General features: G+C 43.5%; 1 protein-coding gene and 1 non-coding gene across 4 annotated transcripts in view; both read left to right on the top strand.

Moving 5' to 3' along the window:
* Positions 1 to 2537: 2537 nt before the first annotated feature.
* The window catches only part of Nap1l4 (nucleosome assembly protein 1 like 4), a 34832-nt gene continuing 14121 nt past the window's right edge, over positions 2538 to 23248 (top strand). For 2 of the 3 annotated variants that reach the window (XM_051193471.1, XM_051193474.1), the window contains exons 1-8: positions 2538 to 2678; positions 11719 to 11749; positions 13388 to 13446; positions 15082 to 15181; positions 17704 to 17845; positions 18011 to 18097; positions 19693 to 19824; positions 21095 to 21166. In XM_051193471.1, the coding sequence (XP_051049428.1) occupies positions 11736 to 11749; positions 13388 to 13446; positions 15082 to 15181; positions 17704 to 17845; positions 18011 to 18097; positions 19693 to 19824; positions 21095 to 21166 (606 nt within the window). In that variant the 5' untranslated portion in view covers positions 2538 to 2678; positions 11719 to 11735. Of the gene's footprint in view, positions 2679 to 2897; positions 2965 to 11718; positions 11750 to 13387; positions 13447 to 15081; positions 15182 to 17703; positions 17846 to 18010; positions 18098 to 19692; positions 19825 to 21094; positions 21167 to 23248 lie in introns of those variants that run through there. The other variant, XM_051193472.1, reaches the window with a different exon arrangement.
* On the top strand, positions 21753 to 21879 carry LOC127228970 (small nucleolar RNA SNORA54). The gene has a single exon (XR_007835068.1). It is a non-coding gene; the product is annotated as a small nucleolar RNA SNORA54 (small nucleolar RNA).

Genomic DNA, 23248 nt, shown 5'->3' with positions numbered 1-23248 from the left:
TGAAGCTTGAAGAGGCAGGAGTGTCTCCATGGATAGCAGAGCTTACTGAGTGGGACACAATCCAGATATCACTGAGGTTTATAACCAGCTATCATGGTCAGCATTGCCAATGCAAGGAACTAGACTCGCCTAGGAGATTATAATCTCTGATTCCAGGGATCATATTCATTAGGATAATTGATGTAGGAAGACTTTCTTAGTTATGGGCAGGACCATCCCCAGAACGATGGGGAGGGGATCCTGGACTGTATGAAAAGGAGAAAGTAGGCTGAGCACCAGCACTGCTGCTTGGGACTATAGATTTAATGTGACCAGCTGGTCCTGTCATCTTGACATCCCCACCATGATGGATAGAATGTACCTTGTACTATGAGTTACAATAAACCCTTTCTCCTTTAGGTTGTGTTTGACAGGTGGAAAAACAATTAAAACAGCCACCCCTGTTGTTAATTCCTCCATCCGGAGCCCTCGGGTGGTTTTAAACTTTTTCCTGTTATAAACACTACAGAGCAGGAATCGTTTGGTAAAAATATCAGAATGAAATTGTTTCCAAAGCAATCTTCACCTGATGAAAGAAAGAGCTAATTTCTAAGACATGAAGGCCATTTGTCCATCCCTGCATTTTTTGCTAGCCAAATTGGATGTTTTTCTATAAACTGACATGGGGAGGCTGAGGTTCCCAATTTCCCGCTCCAGTTCCAGGCTATATAGAGGAAATACCTCCCTGGTACCCTTGTCAGCAGCAGTGGAGAAACGGCCCGGCAGCATGATGCATTTCCTTCCTCCTTAGGGATCTCCACTTAGATAAAACCGGATCCTTGACTATGCTGCAGAAAAGAATTTCAAGACAAGTCATAGGAAAGCAAAGTTGGCAAGAATATTAAACAGAGATTAGAAATAGTTCATGCTTTAGATTTCAGTGCAGGCATTGAGCAAGAGAGACAGTCTTGGATAAAAGACAGTTCATCTTTAAGACATGAGGGCAGGCTACTGAAAGCCAGGCTTACTTACCTAAAGAACAGTTGTCACTGTAACCCCATGGCTCTCTAAATCCAATTGCTCAATGGATGCAATTGGTAGCAACAGTTAAAGATTAAGTTTAAACTGGGAAGGTGGTGGCACACACCTATAACCCCATCATTCCTGAGACAGAGGCAGGTGGACTTCTGAATTTGAGACCAGCCTGGTCTACAAAGGAAGTTCCAGGACAGCTAGGACTACACAGAGAAACCCTGTCTCCACAAAACAACACAAAGCAAAAAAAAAAAAAAAAAAAAAAAAAAAAAAAAAAATTAGCAGAGCCAGGCAGATCTCTGTGAGTTCAAAAAACCAGCCTGGTCTACAAAGAGCTAGTTCCAGGATAGCCTCCGAAGCCACACAGAAACCCTGTCTCAAAAAACAAAAACAAATCTAAAAATTTATTAAAGCTCTGTGCTGTGTTTTCTTCTGAGCACCTCTCTTAACCCCAATGCTTCAGTCTATATTCATGTAGCTTTATTAATCCAGGTTATGGTTTTGATTGTCTTTAATCCCAGTACCCAGGAGGCAGAAGCAGGCAGATCTTTGTGAGTTCAAGGACAGCCAGGGCTACATATTAAGCCCTTGCCTCAAAATAATAATGAAATATCTTTATTCAATTTGTTACCAATTGTTGGGGCCTGAGCATTTTATTCAAGGAATTGAAATAAAGCTATGCACGGATTGCAAAGTACTAAGGAAACTTTATACAAAAGTGAAGTAAAATTAAAGATCAGAAATACTATTTGTCCAAGAAAGTGCCCAAGGATATTGTCTTTTCTCATTTTTAAGATTTAAAAAATTGTGTATGTGAGGGCCTTTTAGACTGCCAAGTGCAGTATTAGAAAAGGGGTGGTATGCACAGCCCAAACCAAAGGGAGTATCTGGCTGCCAAACTCTTTTCTGTTTGTCTGCTTTAACCACTTCCTACTCATCCCACTTCCCAAATAAAAATTAAATAAAAACATATGAGCTTATTTGCATTTTTTTAATTTTGTAAGTGGAACTTTATATAGTACATAGTTCCAATTTAAGGATGGGAGAGAAGTAAATACAGTAAAACTCAGCGCCGTAAACCTTCTGGACTACAGCAAACATCATTTTGAGTTTTAGGAAAACACGCATCTCCATGCAGTTTTATTTTTTAAAATCAGGTATGTTGAAGTTTTCTATCAGCAGGGTAGCCCCAGGCCAGGCACACATCGTAGACTGAGGGCCGCAAGCCCTTGGGAAGTAGACCCCAGACCAGGGGCGGGAGGTAATCTGGAGAGGGACTTGCCGACAGGCCCAAGACGCAAATCTTAAAAGTTGCGAAACATTCAGGAGACAAGAAAGCCCGAAGTCCTCCACGCGTTCCAGCTGCCCCTTTAAAAAGGCGCGGCACTGCGCGTGCGCCGGAATACACGTCACGACTCTATTTACATATAGCTCGCGGGCTTGAGCGCGGCGCCGTGCCTCCTTAACGGCTTTTGATTGGATGCCGCCTCTACCATCGGCTAGGCGCAGTTGACAGACAGCTCTATTGCCAATTCACAGACCGTTTTGTTCGCAGAGGGCGGATCCTGGCGACGCGGCCAGTGGCAGGTGGTTTTGTTGGCGGCCACGGCGGCGCAGCCCCGGAGCGAGCTTTACACGGGCGCCAGTGCCGCAGGAGGCGCGAGGTGCGGTCCCGACGGGTAACGGCGTGGCGGGCGGCTGGACAGGGGCCAGGGAGGCGGAGGCGGGGGATGGGTGGCGCGGGCGAGGCGACTCGCCATGGCGGCTAGCAGAGGCGGGAGGTGGCCCCATCAGCTGTCCTGGTGGCGGGTGGCGGCGGATGGCGGGCCCGTCCCTCCTCCGCGCCGCCCCGCCCCCGGCTGAAGGTCAGCGCGCTTTGTTCCCGCCGCCTGAGAGCGCACGCGAAGCCGCGCAGGCGGTTCCCTAAGGGGACAAGGCCTCCCCAACGAGGTGGGCCCGGGCACGCCTCGCCTGAAACAGCGCTTGGGAAGGAAGGGGTCCACGGTGTTAGCGCGGTCGGGCCGCCGCCTCGCCCTTCCGGGCTTTGCATAGTCTCCGCACAGTGCTCTGGTCCGACTCCACGAGCCTGCGGTGAGGCGGAGCCAATTTAGTGACACCCACTGAACCTTCCGACCCGTGCGTGAGCCCCTGACGAGTGCAGGGTCGGCAGCCGTACCCCTTCTCCCCAGGGGTATCCTTGGGGCACTCGGCCTGCCCTTCCTCCAGCTATGTTTGGCTTTGCTGCCTCTCGGAGGAATCCCTGCGGTAGCTGGCAACTTGTACGCCGCTGTAACAGGCGTATGCGAATTCCCCAGCAAAAAGGCCCAAGTTGAGTTCTTGGTCCTAAAAGTTAGATACTTTTTAGTTACTGCCGCCTTCCTGTCATAGTAGCTGCCTCCTCTCGGTGACTAATGTCTGCTTACTACACACCAAGGCCTCCTTGAAGCGCCTGACGTGTTTTAACTCCATTCACAATAATCTGTGACACAGGTGCAACAGGCTGAGTTTTCCTTAACACGAAACGCCTGGTTTCAGAAGCCGTTTAGTTTATGAAATATGTGTAGGTTTGGGAGATTAACGTTCCTAATCTAGAAGTCCAAAATCTAGCATAAAGCTCTAAAAGGAAGAGGCTTTGGAGTGTTCTGAGATTTTACCATAGGAGTGTTCAGCTGGTACTGCAAATTAAAGCCCTGTTAAATAAGTGTGATGGTTTGACTGTGATGGTCGCTTGAATTTCAACTCAGTTAACCTGGCTCGGTTGCTATTGAAATAAACACTGTGCAGATGAACAGTGAGACTCAAAAAAAGGATTGGGATGCAGTCCAGAAATAAAGAAGAATGGTTCAACTGGGGCTGTTGGCAATGCCTTTGTCTAAACTAGCTGCTGTCAAACGATGTCGTGGACCTTTTGTTTGTTTGTTTGTGTTTTGTTTTTCGAGATAGGGTTTCTCTGTGTAGCTGGCTGGTCTGGTAATCACATAGATCTCCCTGTCTCTGCCTCCCAAATGCTGGGATTAAAGGTGTGGCCCACCACACTGGCTAAGTTGACCAGTATTATTGGTTCAAAACATCAGAACGATTAAATTTTGATGTATTAGCTGTATTTTAGTTTTTGCTTTTCAAGACAGGGTCTCTGTATTACAGCCCTAACTGTCCTGGAACTCGATCTGTAGACCAGGCTGGCCTGGAAATCACAGAGATGTGCCTGCTTCTGCTTCCTCAGCACTGGGAATGCAAGCATGTGCCACTACTGGATAGCTTTAAATCTTGAACTGTTTTTCAGATATGTAGAATAACTGGTGAAAAATAATAGTTGATTTTATTGTTTTCTGGATTAGTAACTTTAACCATCAAAATTCTGGAAAAGGTGTTTATTTTGAGATATCAGAAAGCATGGCTGTTATGGCTTGTGAGTTGGCTTTTGGATTTGTGTAGTTGAGAATGTAGAGTTTACCAGTGTGTAGTTGAGATTATAGAGTGTACAAGTTAATACTTCTGCAGATACAGTCTGACTTTGTGCTTGAATCTTAAAATATCCCAACTAAGGTAGGTGAGGCAGTACACATTCTAAAGTCCAACTGTTCTGGGTCTCAGTCTTGGCAACACAACAAGATCCTAGCTCAGTCCCCCCCCCCCCTTTACCTCTTTGTTAAAAGTGAGAGCTAACTAAGAGAGTACTAACTCCCTGCTAGTTATCTTCATGCTGTGTAGTTTAAGGCCTGTGCAAAAGTTGGTGCTTGTTTAAAAAAAAAATTGTCAGAGTACCTAAATTTTTTTTTGGTAGGAAAAAAAGATCTGGACAGGAGAGTAATTTAGGGGCTGGAGAGATGACTCAGCAGTTAAGAACATGGGGTGGTCTTGCAAGTTTGAGTCCCAGCACTCATAGGGTGGTTCTTAATGGTCTATAACTCTAGTTCCAGGGATCCAGTGCCCTCTTCTGGCCTTGGCAAGTGGTGCACAGACAAGCAGAAAAAACACCCATACACATAAAATTTTAAGAAAGAGTAGTTTAAATCCCTGAAGGTCTAAGGCCCAGGATCTTAGATCTTGGCCCAGGTGACTTCTGAAAGGAGGCAGTGGTCATGAGTTGTTGGGGACCACTCCTAATGAGTACAAGCTTTATTTACTTAAAAGGAAGTCTAAGTGGATGTGCTGGCTTATGTCTGTATCCCAGCACTTGGGAGGTAGCTCATGCTGGAAGCTCGAGGTTAGCCAGCACTACCGCAAGAAAGTGGTAGTATATTCAGGCATTTAGAATTGAAGCTGATGCCAGTGTGCTGCTTCTGTATATAGGCAGAGGAAGCTACTAGGGGAACTACAGGAACTTCCTCTTCTTACCACCCGCACCCCAACCTTTTCATGGGACTACTGATCAGTGGTAGCATGTGGAGGCTTCCTGAACCACACTTGAGAGACCTGTTATTGGTCACAGTTGGGAGGCCTGTTTTGATGGGTAACAGTGGAGTCTGGGCTGGATTTTTAGGCATTTTGAAGACAATTGATGGCATTGATATGCTTTCATTTCCAGTGGGTTTTCCCTGCCTTTGGTAAACTAGGAAGCTCAGCTACTTTACTTTGATCTGCTATTTAATTTTAGTTTGGGTGGATTTGGAATAACAGGAAGCACATTGTTATTGTTGTTTTGTTTGTTTTTAAAGATTTATTTATTATTACACATTCAGTGTTCTGTCTGCATGCCAGAAGAGGGCACCAGACCTCATTACAGATGGTTGTGAGCCACCCTGTGGTTGCTGGGAATTGAACACAGTGCCTCTGGAAGAGCAGCCAGTGCTCTTAACCTCCAAGCCATCTCTCCAGCCCCAGTACATTGTATTTTTGTAGTGTGAAGACTACAGAAGACAGCTTTGCAAACTTTACATTTTGGTCCTGACTGTTTGTTGTATGGTCTTAAATTCCTTCTTCTGTGTTATCTACTGTGCCTGTTGTTGTAACTGAGTGTGCTTCCATCCTGTGTCTAGGAAACTCATGAGGTGAGATTGGCTCTGAGCTTTATGTACAAAGACTAGTATATAATTTAAGCCACACTCAAGTTACTTCAAAGTAGTAGGTATTGATTATAAGCAAGTGTGAATAAAGAATTGTCTTCATCCTGTATCTTCCAAAATTGCCTAGGATAGGCCAATATATGCAAAGGGACCTATTTAGTACCGTGGTACTTACAGGTAACAACAGGGATTAATTGGGCAGAGATTTCTGGCTACCTGTTTCTTGCCAAGTTGTTTGCTGAGTCCTGAACTCTGCATTGAGTAAGTGGACATTCTCTGCCTTCCTGGAATTTTCTCTTCATTGGTCATTGGTGCTAAACACTCATGAGAAGTTTCAAAAGCAAACAAAACCATTGATTTTCTAACACTGCCTAGCACTTTCAATTGCTTAAATCCAATTGCTTAAACATATTATGAACTAACAGGATGGCTCAGCCAGGAAAGATGCCTGATGACCTGAATGTGTTCCCTGGCCCCACATAGTAAAAGGAGAGAGCCTACTCATGAAAGTTGTCCTCTAACCAACATGTGCATGGCATAAACACCCCACCTCCACATACTCAATAAATAAAAATGTAATGAAGAATTGTAAAATATTTTATTATTAGGGCTGGGGAGGTGTTTCAGTGGGTGAGAGCAATTTCTACACAAACATGAGAACTTCAGTCTGGACCTGAGCACCAAATGTGGAAAGCCAGGTGAGACCTAGCTTAAGGCTGTCTTTTAAGTTCATTGAGACTCTGGTCTTGAGGAAATTGGTAGTGCAGGACACCTCATGTGCTTTGACTTCCACATGTGTGTGCACAAGGATACACAGTATCACACACACCTCCCCAAAATAAAGCACTGTCAAATAATACTGTTTTTCAGTTGTGTTTTCAGATAGCACATTTATTTTGTCATGGTTTAGAGGTTAGAAGTATAAGTTTGAAGGTATCACCAGGGCCGTGTTATCTTTCAAAACCTGTAGCAAGGGTTGATGCTGTGGATCCTTTTCTGCAGCTATATTATTTCAACATCTGCCTCTGTCAACAACTCTTGGGGGATTCCTTCAGTTTTGTTATTGTTTTAAAGGCAAGGCCCTAGCTGGCCTGGAATTTGCTATGTAGCTGATGATATCAAACCCAGGCCTCCTGCATGTCTTCTGTTTTTGTTTGTTTTTCAAGACAGGGTTTCTTAGTGTAGCTTTGGAACCAGTCCTGGAACTAGCTCTGTAGATCAGGCTGGTCTCAAACTCACAGAGATCTGCTTGCCTCTGCTTCCCCAATGCTGAGACTAAAGGTGTGCACCACCAATGCCCTCCATGTCTTTGGTTTTTTTGAGACAGCTTGACCTCAGTCACACTACATCTGACTTCCTGTGGTTTGTTTTCTGACTTCCTGTGGTTTGTATTTTTTTGAGAGAGTGTCTCCTGTCTCAGTTAAGGCTGGCCTTAATATTCTGACTCTATGATAGTTTCAGCCTCCAGTGTGCCAAGATTGTAGAGATAAGCCACCACACCTGGTTCAGTTAAATTTTGTGATAAAGGCTAAGATAAAGGAAGGTTTTATGTGTGTGTGTGTATTAATATTAGATAATGGACATTAGGTATAGTTTACATTAGTTTAAATATAAAATAAAGACTACTGGTGTGTGTTTAGCATCAGATATACTCTATCCCTTTTAGTTAGGGGCAGGAAATTACAACAGTGTTTGAGACAAGGTTTTGTGTATCCCAGGCTGGCCTTGAAACCAGAGCAATCTTCCTGGCTCCCTTTTATTTTTAACAACTCAGAAATTAAGAGGATAAATTAATCTTGGTTAGTAGCGTTTTCTTTTTTTGGGAATAGACCCAGGCACTCTGCTTGCTGGGCAGTGATTTACTACCGAGCTGCATCTCTAGCCCAGTTAGCAACACATTGTGTGCATCTGGGAATCTTGAGTCAGTTCCCAGGGGCTTTAAGTGTACTTAGCATAATAGGAGTGGTGATGATCTGTGTCCAGTATCTGGGCCTTACTCACTGGCCAGGGGAAATTGGGATGTTCTAGGATCCGTTTCTGATTCCTTCTTAGAATAGGTCATTCCTTTGACATGGTCGTAAATTGTTGTGAATCAGTACTCATATAGGACCTGAGTACACATCCTCAGCTTTGCTAGGTCATCTTGCCATCTTTTTGACTGAACCAAGTTACTGTGCTTTATGGTTCCTTCATGTGCATGCACATAACACACATATGTTCCAGATCAGAAGTCAGAGGACAACTTCTGGGATTCTGTTATCTTCTACCTTGTGGGACCCAGTAGTCAAACTCAGATCATCAGGCTTGATGTCAAAGCACCTTCATCCACTAACCTCTCTCTTCAGGCCAGTTTAGGTTAATAGTAATCATTCAATTTCTTGTTTTTTTTTTTTTTTTTTTTTGTGCAATAGTCTTAGCTGTCCTGGAACTTGCTTTGTAGATAAGACTGGCCTCGAACTCAAAAGATCATCTGCCTCTGCCTCCCAAATGCTGGGATTAAAGGTGTGAGCCATCACTGACTGGCTCATTTGCTTATCTTGTGTTAAGACTTTGAGGACCAGTTGTTTGACTTTATGAAGACAGGTAACTTTGTGAAATGTGTTGACACTCCACAGTTTATGCCTTCTTTGACTTTCAGGAGTGACTTTTAGGTGCTTAACAGTTGGTTAAGAGCACTGGCTGCTCTTGCAGAGGTCATGGGTTTGGTTCTCAAAGCCACCTGGAATCCAATTGCAGGAGGATCTGGTGTCCTCTTCTAACCTCTTTGAGTATTATGCACACATGCTACACATGCATGAAAAAGGTTTTTTGTTTGTTTGTTTAAGAAGTGGCCAGTTTAAAGTTTGCTGTAAAAGTTTAAAAAGGTTTTCCTTTGAAAACTTTTTGATGTTTGGAATAAAAAAGAACATCTATAATTGGGCTGTTGTGGTGTCTTGCTGAAAATTAACTTCTTGGTTCCCTGGAAGGGAACCTAAACCTCTGTAGTCTGTTCTAATCTAACTTGATTGCAAGGTTTTTGGTTTTGTTTTAAAACAGATAGTTTCTGTAGCCCAGGCTGGCCTCTAACTTAACCATATAGCCACCATAACTGTACCTTCCAAGTCCTGGAGTTACAAGCATGCTTCATGATTTCTGGCTCTTGGTGCCTTTTAAAAGTAGTTTTCCTGACAAGGCTTAGTAATATGGTTTCATTAAACCTATCATTCCAACTTTTAAAATAAAATGGATGAGTTTCTCTCACACCTGCAAATTGACAGCTCTTTATGACTTTCAGTGTTCGGTAAACACAATAATGGATGGTGCTGAAGCATGGCTAAGTGAGCTCTAGCATGTGCAAGCACTTTGCTTTTGTCTCAGAGTGTAGGGGATAGAATGACAGGGCAAGATAGTCTGTGTGCATGTGTTATAGAGGTGGGGAGGCCTGTGGTGCCACTATGGTGAGGCAGTTGACCTTCATAATTGCTTCAGGTGGTGGGTATGACCTTTAGGTTGTGGATGGTGAGACCCAGGCATACAGGAAGGCTGTGTAGCTAGAGAAAAGGGTGGTAGGCTAAGGTTGTGGTTTAGAGAAGGTCATAGGCAGGTAATGAATGGGGTACTGTAGTTACATAGCGAAAGTGGAGGGAGTACCAGTGTGTTACCAACTCAGCAGTATTTATTGGGATCTGCTCATCCTTTGACTGAGAAATCTTACATGAAAATCTTTCCATCTAAGTTAAAAGGATATCTAAGGGTGTGAAACCACATTTGATTAAGGTGTTCATGGAGATCATGAACCAAAAGTATATGGTAGAAAAAGCCTCACTCTTGGCCATCTGGTGGTAGTGTTTCCTGGCACTGAGAATGGTGGACTTTGTAGGATGGATATAGGAATGTAGATCATGTGGTGGGTAAGTCTGGACTCCAAAGAAGATGCTAAGGTCTGTGGAATGTTCTTTGGAGGTGATGAAAGTAAAGCTGGGGTGAGAAACTGCTGTAGTGCTGTGGGCTTGGTCATCTGCAGTACTGTCGCGTTGCCTTGCTCTTTTTTTCTTTTTTAGCTGGGTGGTGATGGTGAAAGCCTTTAATCCCAGCACTTGGGAGGTAGAGGCAAAGGCAGGTGAATTTCCGGTTTACAGAGCAAGTTCCAGGATAGCCAGGGCTATACAGGGATACCCTGTCTTGAAAAAAACAAACAAAAAGACAGTTGAGTTAGTTGTAGGGCTGTGGTGATTCCAGCATCCAGCATTTATTGAGTTTGAGGTCAGCCTGGTCTACAGAGTGTTCCCAGAAAAGCAAAAACCCTGTCTTGAAATAAAACAAAGACAATAGTCATGTTTTTGTGCATTTAATTTTGAGTTTGTTTTGAGACAGGGTTTCACTGGCCTGAACCTCAATATGTAGACCAGGATGTCAGTTCTTGAATACTTGCCTATGCCTACCAAACCCTGGGGTTAAAGGCATGGGTCATTTGCACACATTTTATTTTGAAACAATAAAAAACGTAATAGAAGATAGAACTGAGTTAACTGTGAAACAGTTGTGTATCACTCTTGCAGAACTGTTTTTCCTAAGTCTCCTGTTTTCCTGGCAACAGCACAGCTTTCAGAAAGTCTTGCTTGTATGCACTGGGCAAGTGTGAGGGGCTTTGTATGGTGCCTCAGTTCATTATACCTTTAAGGAGGCCACCTTGAAATCAAGCATTCTTACACAGTAGTCATGTATGTTTTATGTACACATGACATAAAAGATATGGACAAATAGAATTAACATCACTGTATTTGGGAGATAGTTTAAATAACGGTGAATGCTTTTAAATTGTTTGGGTTAGAGTTGCTATGTGGATTTATTGTATAAAGAAGGCAGATTAGGGTTCTGTTTTCTTACCGTGAAGTCTGGTCAATTCAGTGTCAGTAAGAATTCAGTGACTCTAGCTTAGTTTGTAAAGCATGTGTGAAGCCCTGGGTTTGATACCCAGTACTGCATAAGCTCAGCATAATGGTGCACACTTTTAATCCTGGTGCTGGGGAGGTGGAATCAGAGGGTCAGAAATTGGGTCATCAGCTGCATGGCAAATGGGGGGGCCAGTCTGGGATGTATGAGATCCTGTCTCAGAAAAATAAAAGGTTGTAAAGTGAACCAAGCAGGACGTGAAACCCAGATTTATTTCGTTTTATTTTTTGACTTGGTCTTACTATTGTAACCTTGTCTGACCAAGAACTGTCTATGTAAATCACACTGGCCTCAGATTTTTAGAGATCTGCTTGCACCTACCTCACAGTTGTAAGCACCTACCTCACAGTTGTTGAGATTAAAGATATACACCACCTGCTGGGCAGTGGTGATACATGCCTTTAATCCCAGCACTAGGGAGGCAGAGGCAGGCGGATCTCTGTGAGTTGGAGGACAGCTTGGTCTATAAGGGCTAGTTCTAGGACAACCTCCAAAACCACAGAGAAACCCTGTTTCAAGGGGAAAAAAAAAATATATATATATATATATATACACCACTATGTTCAGCGAAACCTAGATCTTAAGGGTACCTGTCTATGACATTAGACATGTGTGCGCTCAAATAACTTTAGGTCATGTCTGGGATATTTCCTTTTCTTCACCTGCAAAAAGGTTTCAACTGCTATATTTGGTAGATTGCCATCCTTAGAGTTGGAAGAGGAACACATTTTTTTGTGAATGTAACTGTTAACTTTCTCATTTTTAGGGGATAAAGACGTTCAGATGGCAGAAAACAGGTAAGCCAAAATGTTCTTTGTTTATTGAACTAAGTTTAAGGAGGGAGCAAGTGTCTACTCTATTTCAGAAACTAGAATTTAAAGTTAGATAATTTAAATTTCAAGTAGTAATGGCTTTTTTTCCCTCCCTTTTGCTGGCAAAGAAATTGATGTCAGATACCAACTGTCTCAGACACTGATATTTGAAGACCTTATGTAGATATAGTTTCTGTGCTTTCTGACATTTAACCCCTGCTTCCCCACCCTTGTTGAAGTCCATTAACCTGATGTACCTATCAGGGATGGACGAAGGATTTGGGGGAACGATGGTCCTGGTCAGTGTTGGGTGAGTGCATTTGTTTTGTCTTTTCAAGACAGGGTTTCTCTGTGTAGCTGTAGCTGTCCTGGAGCTCACTCTGTAGACCAGGCTAGCCTTGAATTCACATATCCACCTGCCTCTGCCTCCTGAGTGCTAGAATTAAAGGTGTGTGCCACCACCACCCAGCCAGTGCCTGTTATTAATTTTTTTTAGTTGGCATATAAAATAATTTCATCATGGCATTTTCATAGATATGTGTCATTATATTTTGCTTGTATTTGCCTTTCATTTCCTCATAGCTCTGTGCTTTCATGCCACAGAGGTGTCTGGGGTGGGCTTGTAGAATTTTGTCTTCAGGAAGGTGTACGTGGTTCTCTGGTAGTTGTGAGGCCTGTGTCTGTGAAACCCCTTATTTTCAGTGATGCTTCATGGTTGGCATTCAGAGCACTGTAACCATTGTGTCTACTGTACGAGGTCACTTGTGTGCACTGCTGACCAAATGGTAGCATGTTATTTGAGTGGTGTGGTTTACACAGTCAAGTGGTTAAGTGTCAAAAATAAAAATTAAGAGGGCTGGAGAAATGGCTCAGTAGTTAAGATTGTGTGCCACTCTTGCAAAGACCTAAGTTTGGTTCCCAGCTCTCAACATTAGGCAGCTTACAAGCTCTAGTTCTGGAGATCTGATGTCCTCCTCTGGCCAGCCTCCACTGGCATTACACTTGTCTACATACCCACAAAAGGACATATGCATAAATATAATTTTTGTTCTTGGGTTTTGTTTCGTTTTTAGGACAGGGTCTCAATGTGTAGCCTTGGGTGGCCTAGAACTCTGGACTTCTGTGCAAAAGTTACAGAGATCAGCTTGTCTCTGTTCCCAATTGCTGGGATTAAAGGTGTATATTACCACACATGGCATGTTGTTTTTGTTCTGTTTTTTTAATCTTGGAGGTGAAGCTGGGCCTACCGAATTAGACCTTGTCTCAAAACAAAAGGGAAATTAAGACACTTTGGCAAGGGTTGCAGATTAGTGCAGAGTAGCCTGTGTGTTGGAAGAGGAGCTGGGTGGGTATGATCTTTTCAGATGTTATTGTGCCCTGCCCCTCATGATGTAGCTCTTGCTGTGTTGGAACTAGCTGAGAGGGCTAGCCTTGAACTCAGAAATACACCTGCCTCTTCCAAGTATTGGGACTAAAGGCATGTACCACCATACCCAGCCATTATTATCTTCACCTGACCAGTTTTTTGTTGCACAGATCCCTAATACATTGGAAATACACTGAAAATGCTGAATGGTGCTGTCTTTAGGGCTCTGTTTATAATACTTTGTAAACCTGTTTTAGTCTTTCAGATGGAAGCCCTGCAGATTCTGTGGAAGCTGCTAAAAATGCCAGTAATACAGGTCAGTGCAACAGATGAAGCAGTGATTGAGGGTTTCCATGTGTGTCTGGGAGTCTATCTTCCAGAACCGCTTGTTACAGTAATTATTGTAGCAATAAAGGGTATCTTTCTAAGGGAACTATCAGCACTTCATTTAGTGATTAAAAATTCAGACTCTATGAAAAGAGAACAATACAATTCTGCTCCTCTATTGGTCTCTGCATGACCTGGGCACCCTGAACTTCACTCCCCTGATTATTTTGAAAGGAAACCTAGATGTGTTGTTGTGTCCATAAATTCCCATGCATTGTCTTTCCCCATGAAAAAATCTGCATGTGATGGGTTAGCAAGGTGTTTCAGCTTATAGCTTAGCTTGCCATGCAAACCTGGCACCTGAGTTTGTCCCCAGAACCCACTGGGATGCAAGAACCAACTCCCGAAAATGATCCCCTGACCTCCACATGCAGGGTGTGGAGCATGTACACCTGTTCCCATGCACATTGCATTTCTGATTGAACATATACACATAATAATGATGATAAAATGAAAAAAAATTAATCTGTATCTGAGCTCAGTGAGGAGACTGATAAAATCCCTGCTTGGGAGTCCAAGCAGAAGGGTCTCAGGTTCCAAGCCGGCTTGGGTTATATGAAAGGGAATCAATTCCATCACCAAGTGAAGAACAATTACTCTCTTGTTGGTGTCTCCTGGTTAATTTGGGGAATGGTTTCTGAATAACAGGTCAGTGTTACAGGTTCAGAACAAAGGGATGTGAGCTGTCAGAAGTAAGGTGGTCAGAGTACTTTTTGTAGGAGGTAGGTTTGGGGGCAAAAGCCTTTCCAGGAAGAGGGCAAGGTGGAGAGAACCATCTCTTTGACTGAGAAATGGGTGGATGCAGTTTCACTTTAGGAGCTGATCTTGTCCCTGTCCCTGACTTCAAAACACCAGTGGGACTAGGGAGCAATGTGTAACTAGAAGTAGACCCCTGAAGTTGGTAGGTAGTGATCTCAGAGTTTAGGGTTTAGCTGGCTACAGACAGAAGCCTCTTACTATCAGGAACTACTCACTTGGTGATTAAGGAAGATACTTTTAAGGTATAAGTTTCTAAACAAGTACTTTACTTTTTCTAGAAATTAGTAGCTAAGCAAAGATAAGTAGACATTTGTTGGGACTTATTTATTTATTTATTTATTTATTTTTCTTCCTTCCTTACCCAGTCCTAACACAAGCCTTTTCTTTGTAGTCACTATTGGCCTATGGAATGTGTATCTCTTTGTTTATTTGTTTTTGAGGCAGAGTTTCTCTGTGTAGTTCTAGCTATCCTGGTACTCATTTTGTAGAGCAGGCTGGCCTCAAATTCAGAGATCCACCTGCCTCTGCCTCCCAAGTGCTGGGATTAAAGATGTGGGCCACCACAGCCCAGTAGGAACGTGTACTTCTAAAACACATTTGTGTGGTAAGGATTGGGTCCCAGGGCTTCATGTGCTAGGCATTCTACTATTGAGTTATAGCCCCGGTTATAGAGGTTTTTTATTTTGAGATTAAACTCTTGGCATGACCTTTCCTTGCTTAGCCTTTTGAGTAGCTGGAGTGAAAAGCCCAAGATGGTGTTTGGGTTCTTAGCTGTAAAATAATTGGTCTCATTTCCAACTTACAGAAAAGCTCACAGACCAGGTGATGCAGAACCCACAAGTGCTGGCAGCTTTGCAGGAACGTCTTGACAATGTCTCTCACACTCCTTCTAGCTACATAGAAACGTGAGTACATTGTTGCCAATGAGATGTCAAGTGGTAGAACAAACATCTTCATGCCTCATAGTAAAAACAAGTGTGGTTTTCATTTCTCAGTATCAACCAGTTCATCTTGTCTGCTTGGTGGTGCAGTGCCACCTTGTGGCTTGGAGAGAATTCAGCTAATAGAGTACTGGTAGAGTGCTTGGCTGGCTGCTGGAAATCCACACCTTTACCCATATTAGGAGGCCTGTGTTGTACAGTAGAAATGAGATGCCCACTCGGCAGCACTTTCTCAGGGTCTCTGCCTTCTGGAAGAGGTCAGCCATCATGTACATTTGGGCAAGGCTTAGCTGTTACAACTGGAGGAAACACTGCACATTTTCTTGTGTCCATTTAGAGGCCATTCTGGGTTTACATAGTAGGTACAGTTTGTCTTTGTCCTACTTTGCTTTTATTGTTTGGGTTGAGTCAAGCCTCTAATGCACAGATACCTAAAATGCAGTTTTGTTTAGTAGAGTAGGTGGTAGGGTGTAGTGAGGGAGTTGAGAATGGTGTCTGGTTTTTCTGGCTTTTGTAAACATGCATATAGAGTGGCATTTGCTCACTAGGATGGAGCAGAGGGTGATTACAGCTTGTGAGCACACAGCCTTACATATTTGTTGCCCTTGAATGTTGAATGGTGCTTGTGCCAGCCTTCAGATTTGCTATGAGCAAGTTTTCACCTGGGGGCACAATTTTTGGGGTTTTAAATGGTTTTATAGGTTAAATTTTCTCTCTCTCTCTCTCTCTTTTCCTGGTTTTTAAGACATGATTTCTCTGTGTAGCCCTGGCTGTTTTGGAGCTTAACCTAGACCAGGTTGGCCTTACAACTTGATACCTGCCTGTCTCTGCCTCCTGAGTGCTGGGATTAAGCATGTGCCACCACTGCCTATCATGTTTTTTCTTTTAATTTAGGAGTGTTCATACAAACAAAACAATTGAACTCTGGAACAGAGTCAAAGAAACTCTCAGCTGGTATGATTAGAGGAAAATTATATGTGGGTGTCTACGTGTGTCCATAATTTTCAAATAGCCAACATTAGGGCCCATGTGCCTATCAGCTTACCTGTGTCTGGCCCTTGTCTGGGGATTATGATTTTGCTATTATTTCATCTATTGTGCACATGTAGAGGTCAGAGGACAGCTTGAAGGAGTTGATTTTCTCCTTCAACCTTGTGATTCTCAGGGACCTAACTCAGGTCATTAGGCTTGACAACAAGTGCTTTCACCCACTTTGGTGGGTTTTTGTTTGTTTTAAATTATGAGTGTGTGTGTGCATACACACATTTGAGGGCAGATGCCCATGGAGGCTGGAGGCATCAGATCATCCTAGTGCTGGAGTTCTAGATGGTTCTAAGCCACTCAACATTAATTTTAGGAATTGAGCTTGGGTCTTCTGTAAGAGCAGCAAGTATTCATAACTGTTGAGAGAGTAATCTCCAATCCCGGTTTTTGGTTTTTTTTTTTTTTTTTTTGTTTGGTTTTTTGTTTTGTTCTGTTTTTTGAGAGACAAAAATCTCATGTAGCTCAGACTGGCATTGAGGTCACTAGTAGCCAAAGATAACCTTAAATACCTGATATTTGATCTTCTACATTGACTTCCTCAAGTGTTAAGATTAAAGGTGCATAACTCCATGCCTCATCTCCCCCCCCCCCCCCCCCACACACACACTTGAACAAAGGACTATCTATCTGCATGTTAGGTTAGTGCTCTGTCTGGGACCTACACTATTCCTCTCAGGTCTCTGTGTAGCCCAGATTAGCCTTTTACTCTTGCTATTTTTAACGCTGTGGCCTAACATGTGGTGGGTATTGCAGGTGTGCCCAGCTTCCTTTGGTCTATTTTCATCACCAGTTTGGTTGGGACTAAAAAGCAGTTTTACAAACTGATACCCCATTTCCGATTTTTGTTTTGTTTTTTGGTTTGTTTGTTTGATTGATTGAGACAGGGTTTCTCTGTGTAGCCATGGCTGTCCTGGAACTAACTCTCTTTGTAGACCAGGCTAACCTTTAACTCAGAGCTGTGCCTACCTCTGCCTCCTGATTGCTGGGATTAAAGGTGTGCACTACCACCTGGCCCATTTCTGCTTTTGATATGAGATTGAGCCTGTTTTTCCATCTGTTTTTTGTTTTGTTTTGTTTTGGTTTTTCAAGACAGGGTTTCTCTGTGTAGCTTTGGAGCCTGTGCTGATACTCTGTAGACCAGGTTGGCCTGGAACTCACAGAGATCTGCCTGCCTCTGCCTCCCAAATGCTGGAATTAAAGGGTGCGCCACCACCACCCAGCTGTCCTGTAATAGTAGATCAAGTAGATCAAGCTGGCCTTAGGCTCACAGAGATCCACCTGCTTTTGATGGAATTAAAGGCAGGCACCACCTGGCTTAACAAGCAGTCTGTTCTTTTGGCTTGTGTGCATGTGGGGTTTTAGCAGCTCTTTATATAGTTAGGGTGTTGTGTGTGGTGGTTGTTTGCTGGCACTAGGTGTTTTATTTCCCCGTTCCCTTGTAGTTTACCCAAAGCTGTCAAAAGGAGAATTAATGCTCTGAAGCAGCTCCAGGTGAGGTGTGCGCACATAGAAGCCAAGTTCTACGAGGAAGTTCACGACCTGGAGAGGAAGTATGCAGCCTTGTACCAGCCTCTGTTTGACAAGGTGTGTGCTGTTGATGTGCTTACCTCATTTGGTCGATGCTGTGGGTTGAGACATGGTACCACTCAGGGACTTTATGACTGTCTTTTCAGAGGCCTGTGTAAACATCTTAGCTTTTGAGTTTGCAGAGAGCCTAAAGTGCTGATGGACTCTTGGCTTTTAATGCAGAGAAGAGAATTCATCACTGGTGATGTGGAGCCCACAGATGCGGAGTCAGCGTGGCACAGTGAGAATGAGGAAGAAGACAAGTTGGCTGTGAGTTTCTGTTGTGTAGTGTTGTTTAATCCTAGTTACTTTATGTATTGGATGGTGAACTCAAGGCCTTGTTCTGCTTGCTACTCATGGTTTCTGTCAGCAAAGCTTTGTAGAACAGGCCTGCAGTAGTTCCCTTCTCTTTCACTGGGTGCATGGGTCCATGGTGACATTCCGGCTTCTGAGGCAGTGCTGTTGGCTTATCATAAGTGAGTTGTGGCCCCTTCTCAGTGCTCAGGATTGAAATACAGGTCAGGTAGGCAAAAATTGATTGTAGTGTGCCAAACTTGGTGGAATATGTTTCTTACCCAGCACTATAGAGACAGACCAGCCCGGTCTACATACATCCTGAGAATTTGTCTCCAGAACAAAACTATCTGTAACTAACACCAATGAAAGTCTTGAGCCCAGAGGAGGTTGAGGTTAGCATGGGTGAGTACTGCACATACATGTTCCTCCTCAGTGGGGAGTAAGCACATGTGGAGAGGGGCCATCTGGAGACCTTAGGCTGCTCAGCCTTACTCTGTCTCTAGCCAAGCAGGTAAGCGAATGACTAACATCATGATGTCCTATCCGTTTTCTATGACAGTCTCATTAAAATGCCATGGAAAGTTCTAGCATGGTACAGAGTTAATTCTATCCTGGTATGTTTCTGGTATGTTTGCCTTTTTTTTTTTTTTCCCCTTAAAATTTATTTATTTGGTTTTTTTGAGACTGTAGCTTTGGAGTTTGTCCTAGATCTCACTCTGTAGACCAGACTGGCTTCGAACTTGCAGAGATCTACCTGTCTGTCTCCTGAGTGCTGGGATCAAAGGTGTGTGCCACCAATGCCTGGCTTTTGTTTGCTTTCTTAAAGGTACTAGGGATGTAACCCAGAGGCTCAGAAGCAAAAGACAGGTTTTCCACAACTGGGTCACACCTAAACCCCTTTAATTACCTTCTCCTGAGGCTGTGTTACATGTCTCCTTCATGGTGCCTGTGTGATCTTTCTGGTCATAATGCTAGTGTCTGCTCAGTATGTTTGCCCTTGTGTGCTCTTGTCACCTGGGAACCAATGCTCAAGTTTGCTGATTATAATATTGCTGCAACAAACAGGGTTTTCTTGGATTTTGTTTCTTTTTTCCTCCCTCCTGACAGGATCCCATGATAGCCTTGGCTGAACTGAAACTTGCTATGTAGACAAGGCTGCCCTCAAATTTCCAGTAGTCCTCATGCCTCTGCCTCTCAAGTGCTGGGATAACAGGTGTGTACTACCACACCTGGCCTGGACTGGGGTTTTCTCCACCTTGGTGGTAATGGATGGCTTCCAGTGTCTGCTGGAAGCTATTGCAGTATTTATTGTACCATAATGGGAAGCTCACTAAGACAGACGAGCTATTCTTTCACAAGTTTGATGGCAGTTTGCCACCTTTTCAGTTTTCTCCCCTAGATGGGACATTTAGACATAGTGCCATGAATGCCTTTTCCAACTCCATGGTTTGGAGACACACAGAAGGAAAAGGAAATGTGTGATAGAACCTGAAATAATGTCTTTCAATAAGACGAGCTGTGTATAAATTCGTGTTTTCAATGACTTGTGTTTTGAATCTGTTTTGTAGGGAGATATGAAGAATAAAGTAGTTATAGCTGAGAAAGAAGCAGCAACAGCAGAAGAGCTGAATCCCAAAGGCATTCCTGAGTTCTGGTTCACCATCTTCAGAAACGTAGATATGCTTAGCGAGCTGGTGCAGGTGAGGGGCTTCTGCCCAGGGGGTGTAAGTGGGGAAAGATTGGGGTGATGTCCAGCTTCTGCGCATGTTGAGGAACTTGCCTTAATTACTCAATGCACTGCTTACCTGGATGCTGGGAGGTGCTTGTAGGAAGATAAAAAGTCTCCTTCTGGGAGCTAGCACTTGGACAGCAACCCTGATCCCTAGGTAGGGTGATCTTTGTTGGAGGGGCCACATTCTCTTTTGTAGTTCTTGGCAATGCTGACAGTTCTATTCATGTCAGAGTTTGAGAGGCAGTCTCCTGTACCTCCTGCAGAGTCCAGCACTGAACCCTTAAGACATTGTTTATAGTTCTTTCTGTATGAAAGCAGAAAGCCTGGGGAGAGTCTCACAGTTCAATGTGGTTCTTATTTGATGTTCCAACAGATGCATGATAGGCTGCTAGACATTCACAGGTACATAGCATGTGAGACATATCAGTGGAGAACTCTATGCTTCCTCCGTCATCATCAGAGTTGTGACTGTGATAGCTTTTGGCATAGCCTGTTTCCAGAACTGTCTTTGGGATTTGTGGGTTTTGGGTTTTTTTTTTTTTTTGCTGTTTTTCCTTTGAAATATCTACTAGGTGTCCTCTTCCTGGTTTTATTCTGTCATTTCCAAAGAACTTAAAATTGGGAAGGTAGCTTAAGTTGTGGGATTGCCAATCTCAGGGTGAAGAAATTAACAATCTATGCCTGTCATTAGTGTACCATTTTTAAAAATCCAAGTCTTTTCATTCCTTTAGCTTTTCAGTACAAGTCTAAGCAATAGTCATTGTGAAAGCATAGAGCCACACAAGTTGTTGGCTCCTGTATGTTATGACATATTCTGTGATCTAATAGAAGTGGCCATATGCAGATTTGAGATATTTATTGTCCCTAGTGGATACTGTGCAGGAAGACATGCAACTAACGAGCCATCTCTTCTGACACCAAGCCTTTTGCTTTGCCATCTCAGATGCCCATAGCCAGAATTCTTGGTAGCACTGTGCCAACTGCGGTGTCAAGTAGTGGTAGGAGAGCATGGGGCTTCCCTGCTGCAGCCAGCATTGGTGCTGCTGTAGAGACAGGTGACAGCTGGTTCTTAGCATGTTGTTGCTGCCACTAGAGATACATAATGAACAGATCTTCATTGCTTTCCAGAAGTTAATACTGTACAAAAACAGAATTATTCCAGTAGGGACAAATGCCCAGCATCTGGGACACATGCAGCTGAGGCTGCCATGATTTGTGGTTCTCTCTCTCTCTGTTAGGAATATGATGAACCAATCTTGAAACACCTGCAAGATATTAAAGTGAAGTTTTCAGACCCTGGACAGCCTATGGTGAGTACTGACCAAGCTTCTTCCTGATTGGCTAAGGTGTAAAATGGTCTGAGTCTTGTCACTCAAAGTTGGGCACTCCTGAGTGTGCCCGCTCAACAGAAGTCAGACTTCTCCTGGTGCTGTAGTTGGCAATGTGAGCTGGACATTTGGCTGATAACAGACCATATTCTTTCCCAATGCTGGCTACAGGCTAGTGATTTCTGGGCTGTGGTTATCACCTGGACAGCTTCTAATTTAGTTGCTGGATTTTCTTGTTTGGTGGTGATGATCAGCATACTTTTCCCAAGTGTCACATGGAGGTAGCAGGATATGGTGTCTTGAGTTTGTAATCGCAGGAGGTAGGTGGATTACTTGAATATAGGCAGTCAGGACTAGCCTGAATCATAGCACAGTGAGACTCTATCTTAAAAGAATTGGAAGCACATATACAAACATGAGCAACAATGGTACAGAAATCTAGATACTAAGGAGAGTAACCCAAAATAACCATTGTAGGTGTGACTAAAAAATACCCTGAAACAGCTTCAAACATGGGAGGTGGTCTGGCCTCTGGGAAGATGGGCTTAACCTAGGATGTTCAGGGCTGGTGCACTGTTCGTAATCTGTCAGCCTTGCTGTGGTTGGTGGGTTCCATTCCAGTGCTACAGGATTTCCGGTGACACATGACTGACTGGCTGGCTAGTGGCTTTCAGTTTCAGGTCTTGGAGACATACATGTTATGAGGGGCTAGGCAAGGGATCTTAAGAGAGGAACCTAGAGGCTTCTGTCTTCTCATCTCTACTCCAGACCCTGGTTAATAGATGGAGATAGGCCAGTGTAGGTAAGATTTCTTTATCAGCAATTTTTGGGGGCAGCTGTACACATCTGTCTTTGCTTTGTGAGAGGTAACATTTGGCTGTAGCTCTGAAAATGGGGTCATGGATAGTGGGAGCTCAGCATGCTTGCTGCCTCTCTTGGTCAGGGGCTTCCCTCTTACTTGTGGCCACAGAAGCTCCTTTCTCAACCAAGGTTCTGGCTGTGCTACCTGATCTCTGCTTTCCTGAACAGGCAGTTTAGAAGTTCTCTGTGGTTTTTTACTTTCAGTTCATCCAAATTCAGTTGTTATACTTTTGTCTTTATTGAATCCTTTTATTGTGAGATAGGGTCTTGCTGTGTAGCCTGTACTAACCCAGAATATAGACTAAGCTGGCTTCAAATTTGTGGCCCCCTCTTGCCTCTGTTGCCTATGTCCTGAGATTACAGGCATATGTCACCTTGGCTGGCTGGTTTTTGTTTTTTGAGATAGCTTATTCACACTGTATGTCAGTCAGGACTAAAATCATCCATGACAGACCCTCTGCCTCAGCCTTCCAGGTGCTGAGAATATAAAAGTGTGCCCATACTCTCAATTGGATTAGATTTTTTTTCCCCTCTTTTCCTAGAAACCTGTTTGATTTCTGAGGCCCATTCTCAGCCGATCTTGTCTTTATCTGCTTGTTAGTCAGGGCTGTGCTCCCTGTTGAGGCAAGAGGGTTGCTGTGAGCATGAGATCAACCAAGCTAGAGTGGACCTCCCCCCACCTCCCCAAAACAAGAAAATCACAGGTTCTTATTATGCAGAATGTTCAAAACATAAAATAGACCAGTGTAGAGCCAGCATGGCACAGACCTCTCCCCTTCTGTTAGTTTCTTCTTGTTTGAATTCTGGGTAAAGCAAAACTGCCTCTTCCAGGGGCTCTTCCCTCCAGAGTCTGGGCATGTCACATGGTTTTTTCAGCTGGAATAGTGTCTGTGTGCTTCACTTCAGGAGCAAGCACTCAGGAACCCACTGTGTCTTGATAACTGGCTTGGGGTTAGAGAAGGTGGGTCTGTTTCTCTTTATGACTAGGTTGAGGGTAAATGCACACTACATCACCTTGCTTCCTCCAGTAAGCTGAATTGCCAAAATCAAGCTATGAGAGGTCAGGCATATTAATTTTTTGGTATGTGAATAGGCATATATCTAGAGCATTAGTCAGTTCTGTGTAGTTTTGTTGTGGTGTGTTTTTTTTTTTTTTTTTTTTTTTTTTTGTACATTTTGCTCCAGAAAAGCACACCTTGCCTG

The sequence above is a fragment of the Phodopus roborovskii genome, unplaced genomic scaffold (genome assembly GCF_943737965.1).
Source record: "Phodopus roborovskii unplaced genomic scaffold, PHOROB, whole genome shotgun sequence".
Lineage (NCBI taxonomy): Eukaryota > Metazoa > Chordata > Mammalia > Rodentia > Cricetidae > Phodopus > Phodopus roborovskii.
This window is presented reverse-complemented; position numbering and strand designations above follow the sequence as displayed.